The sequence below is a fragment of the Schistosoma mansoni genome, chromosome 1 (assembly GCF_000237925.1).
Source record: "Schistosoma mansoni strain Puerto Rico chromosome 1, complete genome".
Lineage (NCBI taxonomy): Eukaryota > Metazoa > Platyhelminthes > Trematoda > Strigeidida > Schistosomatidae > Schistosoma > Schistosoma mansoni.
In genome coordinates, this window is record NC_031495.1 from 34,775,079 (window position 1) to 34,783,643 (window position 8,565).

General features: G+C 32.9%; 1 protein-coding gene across 1 annotated transcript in view; it reads right to left on the reverse strand.

The window, feature by feature from the left end:
- The window catches only part of Smp_168000 (putative monocarboxylate transporter), a gene marked incomplete at both ends in the record, with an annotated part of 42,570 nt that extends 34,778 nt beyond the window's left edge, over positions 1–7,792 (reverse strand). The window contains 3 exons of the mRNA XM_018794184.1: positions 4,157–4,305; positions 6,030–6,173; positions 7,399–7,792. Coding sequence (XP_018648622.1) covers positions 4,157–4,305; positions 6,030–6,173; positions 7,399–7,792 — 687 coding nt within the window. The remainder of the gene's footprint in view (positions 1–4,156; positions 4,306–6,029; positions 6,174–7,398) is intronic.
- Positions 7,793–8,565: the final 773 nt, after the last annotated feature.

Genomic DNA, 8,565 nt, shown 5'->3' on the forward strand with positions numbered 1-8,565 from the left:
TCTAGCTTCAATTGACTCATGCTTTCAACTATGAAATTTACTCTAATATACATTAATATTTATACGATAATGTTATTGACTCAAATAGCCTCGATTGGTCTAACATTTTCGTATAAATATTCATGTATATTAGAGTAAAGCCTGATGATGATCTGATTGAAAACAATTGTTCGCTTACATGTGTTGTTCTAGCTAACATTTTTGTACAGAATTCTTTGTTCATTAAAAATTATGAAAATTTCCAAAAAACCACTTACAGTTTATGTAGTTTCTCACATATAGATTGTTTCTTTTCGCCAGCTTCAATATTCACACTGTTTTTCCGTTGTTGTTGTTGCTGTTGTTGTTCATTTTCTTCATTTCCCTCATCTAATATATACAAATTTTGACCAATACGATTTGATGAATTGATAAATTGATTTGATTTAATAAATGTATTCGATGCTATCATTAGATTACTTTGAATTTCATCAACTAAATTAACGATAGATTCATTGGTCTCTTTAGATAAATCTAATACTTCGAGTTTATGTATTGGTTTCAATGGACGATAAAGACATGAAAAAATAATTCCATGAAGTATAAATGCAGAGAAGAATATTAATGTACATGACCATCCATATAACTAATTAGAAAATATAAATGAGGAATACAACGAATGTTTTGTCTATTAAATTTATTAAAACATTAGAGAAATAAAAAACTGTTCATTGAAGAAAAAATCTTGGTAAAATCAAATATTAATCAAAATATTTAGAACAATCATCTATAAAGATAACACTTTAATACTAATGTGATGAAGTTAATCTGGAAAACGTGATCCACATATTTGATAATATATATTTGTGTCAAGACAACCATTTCAATGGAATTCAACAACCTCCACAACCCTATACTGACATTTGAAATAATAACCATTAAAATTACGCAATCAGTAGTGCGTATATAATCAGATAACGAAGAATGATGAAAGGAAACAAAGGATATGAAGAAGTTACTAAAATGTTTTATTATATCTTATCCAGTCAACGAAGCAACAAAAGTGTTATAGATCTTTACATGTGAATGCTAGTGAAGGTCAGTGAAAATTCATACCTAAACATGATATTATACAACAAGAATAAGTCTGTTTCTTTTTATTATAAATTAATTAATTATACTTAATTAAATTGAATCTATTAGATAAATACTATGGAAAGAAAAAAGTATTTCCAAACAAAATCATCATAGTTTCATACCAGTTGCAATGTTTAACTGAATTAGTTGATTTTCACGAATTCATAGATTTTTGTTAAATATTATAAGTTCTGGTGTGAACTTACCATGAAAAATTTATCAGTGCATAAAAATAGGATTGTGAGCAAACTAGATAGATCTATAAATGATATAACATGAAAGCAAATTAACTAAAGTTGTCACTTTTTCACTTAATATCGATTGTCAGTGTAGGGTTGTGCAGATTGTTAAGTTTTTGATTGAGATCATAAATCGATGAATGTTAAACCACCATCGAGAACCTGGAAGCACTAGACGGCCAGTTCGTCCTAGTATGAGACTCCTCAGTAGTGCGCACCCATGATCCCACATGATCTGTACCCAAGATTTGGATAACTATGGAACATAAGACCTTGGCGATGGTTAAAAATATTTCTTCTCTCTCTGGCATACAACAACAACAATGAGACTAATCACGATATATCAGATCCACGACCCAGAATAGAGAAGCAGATTAACACTAAATAATACTTTATTCAACACAGTTACAAGTAATCACTCCGGAGTAGAAATCAATAAGTAAAAAGGAAATTACATTTTTAACAGTCAGTAGGTTGTGCCTGCTTGTCCACACTCAACGATCACTCATCTTCTACTTTCACTACCACGTATTACTTAGAAATGACAAAATTCAACCTCATTCACTGATAGTTATTATGAAAGGATATTTGTCTTATTTTATAAACTGCGACGATCATTGATCAAGATCGTTCAGATGAAACTACGTTCCTTAGTTAGATGAATTAGTAGTCTCGGACCATCGTTGTTAAGGTCTTCCAAAGTTAAGCCATCAGGGTTCGCGAATGTCCCTTGAGTAAATTGGATTACAGTTGGCCCAACTCTGCCAAAGTTGAAAATCCATTGTCTAAATTTCATTCAAGCTGTTAGACGGTGAGCAACTAGAAAATAATCAAAGGTTAGTCGAGTTGTTCCTCGAAGAATTCGGCCGACTGCTGCAACATCTAGGTCTCAGAATGAACCATTATCTCTTATTTTTCAGTAATAGGTCCTCTGATTACTAACTTTAACACATTCTTGATAGGTCTGAATAACTGTCTAATTACAGCTATCATCGCTAATATTTCTATTTGATTTGTTTTCACTGACCAGCATTCCTCATTATCAACTTAAGAGAAGTCTGTCAAGATGAGTTTTTAAACATTTATCATCAATATAATAGAGGTTGTTAAAATTTAATAACTTTTCTTGAACTTTCGGTTCAAATTTCTAAAAGACCACTTTTATTAGTCCAGACTGCAGTTCATCCAAGACTACTACAAGACGAGGATCCTCTTCATCGTCAATTGTCTAGCTATCCATTCGTAAAAAAGTCTTGAGAAATTTATTCCTTGAATAGCACTAAATGAAGTCTTGTAGCTGTAATGCTTATAGTTCAATTAAGTTAATGTATCCATATATTTGCCCCGGGTACACAGTTGGCTGCCAGCTTTGCAGCAGTGCCTTTATGGCTTAATTTGGGGTATACTGGAAATAAGTGATTGTAAGTGAACAGGTTCATTAAAAGGTCATGATTACATATTCTCAAGGTTAGAATACTATAAGTCCCACCTAAATATCTTTCTATTACGGTTAGTTTACTTATTTTGGCGCTAAAAATCTTGTGTACGATAGCTTAATCAGAGCCTGAGTGTTTGTAAACTGTTAGATTCTGCAGATACGGTCTTTTCACTTTTTTTAAACGGAAGTCAATGGGAGCGTAGACGAATATTACAAACAAATAACGGCATGTAAACTGATACTTTTCATCAAGTTAAAGTAGCGGATATAACAGAAAAAACTTTAAGGTGATTACCTACATAGGAGTTGTTAGCTTTAACGATTCAAAAAGTGAATTTCTTAAAATATCAAAATTAAATTCCCATACATGAAATTTCGATAATAAGTTCACATCTATTTAGGTTCGTCTTTTTTAGGCACGTCAGCATTCCAAATAAGAGCATTAAAGAAGACAGAAAACTACTTGACTAAAGATAATAATAGTTTATATGAATGGAAATTATAGAATGCAATAACTAAGTCAATAAAAATGGAAATTATGATTTTAACAATGATGGAATATAGAATAAAAGTTGACAGTAGAAACAAACAGTCTAAAAACTGTCAAAAAATTATTCTGCTTGAAATGACCATTACTTAATGATATCATTGTGACTAACTGGTCAATATAAATGATACTCATGAACTTTCAACAAACAATTTACAAGCTGACCAGCTTCACTTTTACGTAATTAGAACGATATTATGTTCCCTTTACAAGTTATTCGTGAAAAATCGTGTATTGATACTTGTCCAGACAGCAAATACAAATGATAGACCTTGGCCAGACAACTAATCCAGTTACTCACTAAGGCTCGCCCACGCATGCGCTGATTCGTTATACGACCTTGGTAGACCATGTGACCTGCCCAGTCCCGCTAAATACATCTGTGCAAACAAAATAACAGCGTCTGATCTGTCCAACCCATTACGGTGCCTGTTGAAATGATATATCAAGGTCAAGTAACTGGTCATCGTAAGGTGGTGGTTGGAGGTGGTCAACAGGAAACCCTGGACCCGGGTTTCGTGCTACTTGGCACTCGTCAGTAAGGTGTACCTGTAATCTTTGAGGGAACTGATGCTCCCTGGCGGATTCGATCCCGTGTCACTCAGCTTCACAGTCAGAGACGTTATCACTGAGCTATTCGAGCCGCGACCAACCTCCTGTAGGACTGAGATGTAATCACAATTGATTGATCACCACCCAGTGATCAATCAATTGTGAACTGGTCATTGTATTTGTCACGAGAACAGACAGCTTAATGAAATAGATTCTTATCAATAAACTATGCCTTAGTGTTAAGCGATTCATATGAAGGCTCACCTGAATTAAGTAACCTGCTAGAGGTCCAAATATCACAGCTCCGAAAGGTGTCCCAGCCACAGCTATACCACTAGCCAATTCACGTCTTCTGTTGAAATAGAAGCTAACCGCAATTAGTGATGGTAAATAAATTAATCCAAATGAAGAGCCTTTAATGAAAGAAAAATTATAACATTTTAATAAACTGATTTTTCACCATATAAAAAGAAGCAAAAATAGTAATGAATTAGTTGATCAGACTGATATGTCTTTTGACATTTACATAAGAAAATAAATATAAGATGACAATTAAACCCACTGATATCCAACATTTAAAAAGTTCATATTTGTTCTAGGTTATGTAAGTAGATAAACAGACAAAACAATTTAGAATTCTGTGTAGTGCATCTAGTTTAAATCATTCAACCAAGACAATACTAAATGAAAATATTCATTCATAAACGTTATAAAAACCGAAGAGGATTGATGAACACGGGACAAAAAGACATAAGTGAATTAGATAAATCCCAAGATTTACAAAAAGATTAATATTTTCACGTGTTTCATGAGTGTAGCGCGAAACAATCATGAGCTGTAGTAATCACAATTCGGGTATTGACTTTACCTATCCATGAGGTGCAATGAAACATAAAATATTGGGGAGAATCGTATTTATCGTTCAGTGAATTTACTTACGCCCGTTACCCCTCGTGGAGGAGCATAGGCCGCCCACCAGCGGCCTATCTGATAAATCGACAGACTACCAATAATCGATATTTGGGAATCTGATCTTGGCGTTTTTCAATGTTCACCAGCCACTAGTAGGAACAGTTCCGTTTTATAATATTCTTACCAATGTGTAGGATACAAAGTTTATGTATAAAGTTATCAGATGATCTCACAATCGGTCAGTTGTATACAATGTGACATTTACCACAAAAGTGGATCAAACCCAAGTGGGCGAACCATTATCAGTATTGAGAGAGAAAACCAGCGAGATGAAAAGTAGAGAGAATAAATGTCTTAGTGAAAACGAGACATAAGAAGTAGTTCTAGGATGACAATCAAAAATTGAAAAGTAAAGCATAACATCTGAACTTATGATTTAAAGAAGCAAAACAAACGAATAAATTTAAAGCAATCAGACCGATTTCCAGACATGTTATCAAAGGTCTTCAACTAAAAATTATAATTATCTCGGCAATAGCAACCATAAAGTAGAAACCATTCAAACTTGTTTAGTCCAGAATTCAATAACCCCTAAAAGTGATGTCATCTCTTAGTCTGAGGATAACTGTTATTCTTCAAAATACTTCTAGGTTGTTCAACATTTCACATTGGCATATATTTAGAGCTCAGTAAGTTCATCGACGAAATATGATTAATAGTTCCTATTGACTTTCGTTCATTCATAACTTACATGCATTAAAAGTATTTTCAAAAATGATCGGAATTATTTCTTGTCATAATGAATAATTCGTTTTATTTCAGTTGTGCATTTGATAAGTAATAAGTACTGTGTTAAACTGTTCAAAAAGAAAGTTCATAAATTTTCTAAAACTGTTACCAGGACTATAGTATGAAAAATAATACTTCTTAATCTTTGTACACAGACTGAGACATTTATAAAACAAATGTACAGTATTATGAAGTCGCAAACAATTTTTGATGAGGCTGTCATTCAGTGGTGAAAACAAATTCAAGCATCTCACCTCTGATTTAGGTGACAAACCTGTATCATTAAACTTCATCAGGTGAACAGTTGTTTAACACAATCAAAGCTGGGTAGATAAACCTGTATTTAGTGGACAAGTTAAATGATTATTTATGATTATAAGCTTTTTCTCACTAAAAAGAATCAAGCAATAATAGATTTTTTAATAAGAAGACTAACCAGCTAATATTCCAAAAGTAATGATTAAAGCATTTACAGTAGGCATTAAAGAGCTAACGAAAATTGATACAGATGCCAGAGCGTATCCAAAAAGAGCGACTTTTCGACAACCAAATTTGTTTGTTAATGCTGCAGCAAAAGGACCTATAGGGAAAAAAATAACTGACTATTAAAAGTAACCCAGTTACAGTTTTTTTCAGTGCTAATTTATTAGATTTATGACAGAAATAATGATAATTTCTTGTTTCATGACGTAACGATTGGTTGATATTGTAAGTGTAATAACTGCGGTGACTCAATAGACCGAATGATTATGAGACCAATCTCCATATCCCAACCAAATTAACTTCAGAAGATAGACCCACTATCTTCCACCTTATTTAACAGGGTATATTATTATTCAATCAAGGAAGTAAGATCATAAGTTACTTATTCAATAAATTTGTTAAGGTTGAGTACATAAGTCACGAAGTAATCAGTGATCCTTTACTTCTACGAGTCGTAACGCCTTTTTTAATAAATTGTAAAGTACATTTGAGAATTGAAAGTTGCAAAAGTATGAATATCGCTGAAATCGCTGAAATCCCCTTCGTTTTTCTTGTGCTTATTTCGTCTTTTATATCTGTAGGGTAAACTGAGATAGATAAAATAAAATCTGTAACCCGAAATCCCATCCCTTTTAAATAATCCTATGGTTGTTGGACAGTATAAAGAGTTATAGTGAGAAAATTGGGTGTTTTTGATGAGTAACAAATGATAATCTAGTTGGTTATTATGTACTAATTTCCTGTGAAATTACTACGAAATTCTGATGAAAAGTTTGTTACATAACCTCTGATGTAACAATTAAAATGAAAGACTATCCTAAACTGTATAATTTAAGCAGACTTGGTCAATATGGAGATGTGCATTAGCCTTAAAGTTTTTTGACTTGAATCACTCAGATTTCTTTGAAGCTCCAATCAACTACCGAGGTGGTTGAAGAGATGCTTCATCTACAGAACGGATCTCCAAATCCCTACCAAACTAAGTTTAGAATACAGGACTAGCCAACTGACTAAACATGTATTCCCAGGCGATTAAGACTTATTTATAGACAAAATATCAAACAAAGGTAGTTCAGATGAAATTTACATATAGGATGAAAAATAGTTATTGGAAGATGAGAGAGTGGAATCAATTGATTCTGTACCTCAGTTCATCACATTAGCTTACAAGCCAAGTTTTTTTGTGATGAAGCCGGATACAACTGCGATCATTTGTTGACTAAATTTTGCCGATATAACATGATTAGTGCCAAACTCTTAAGAATACAATAAAATAGCTGACATAAATTGTTGCAAGTAAAAATAACCATTTCATTACTTACCGATCATTTGATAACATCCCAACATTAATGAACCAACCAATGAGACCTTGGTCTTTGAAGCTTCAAAATGATCAGCCCATTCAAACATTAAAAGACCAACAGAAAAGAAGATGCCATCAATCAGAAAGAAATTAAGGAATGTAGCCAACAAGACAATCCATGACCAACCACCATCCGGAGCAACTGGTACAAAATATTCCGGATGTGTTTCAGGGCTAACAATCTCAATTTCTTCATTTCTCAACTGTTGACTTAATTTGTCATTATCTTCAGGTTGCACATCATATGTGTTATTTATCGCACTCTGATTTTTACAATTCAGAGAAATTGATTTTTCTGGTAACACAGCACGACATTCCCCCACTGATGGATTATCTTCAAAATACTGAGGCATTATTATTTCATACAGTATCTAATGGAGTTCTGGGCACAAATGAGTTGAAAATCCCCAGTTAGTTTAGCTTCAGTTAACAAAAGAATACCGTTAGTCAGTCAAAATGACTAATTTGTCTTGAAGCTACTAGTAAGTTTCTGAGTTTCAGAACAAATCTTATATATCAAAATATGATAAGATCGGACAAACCAACAGTTTTAAAACCATATCTTCAATCAGCTGTTGAGCGAATTACATTCTTTATCACAGTTTACTGACAGAAATCAATAATCCCATTTATTTTGACGCATGTAAAAACTTTATTAACATGCCACTCTTGAGCCTCAGTAAATTTTTAATCCACAAATAGTTATTTAATTCAGTCACCTTTCTCAGTTTTATTACGACACATTAACTGTTTTGAAAATGTTCGATACTGAATTGAAGGAAAAGCTGTTGGAATCAAGGATGAAATAAGTTAATCACTTGTGGAACCAGGACAAAAGACGCAATTCCATTAATCTCGTACTAAAACATACTAACAAAGAACTCAGACATGAAGTTACTATAGGGCAGAAAGTGAAGACCAGTCACATGCGTCCAAATATAAATTACTAAAGTCCTTATTCCCAATATACTCTCAAAAGATTTGCATCCTTTGTGTTTATTGGCTGGAATTTCGGCCAATAGTATTTTTAATTCTGAAATCAATAAATAATTATCAATCCAAACGGATTAGGGAATGAAAAATATGGTTATGATTGGTTAAAGTCAAATATGTTGTGCATAAACTT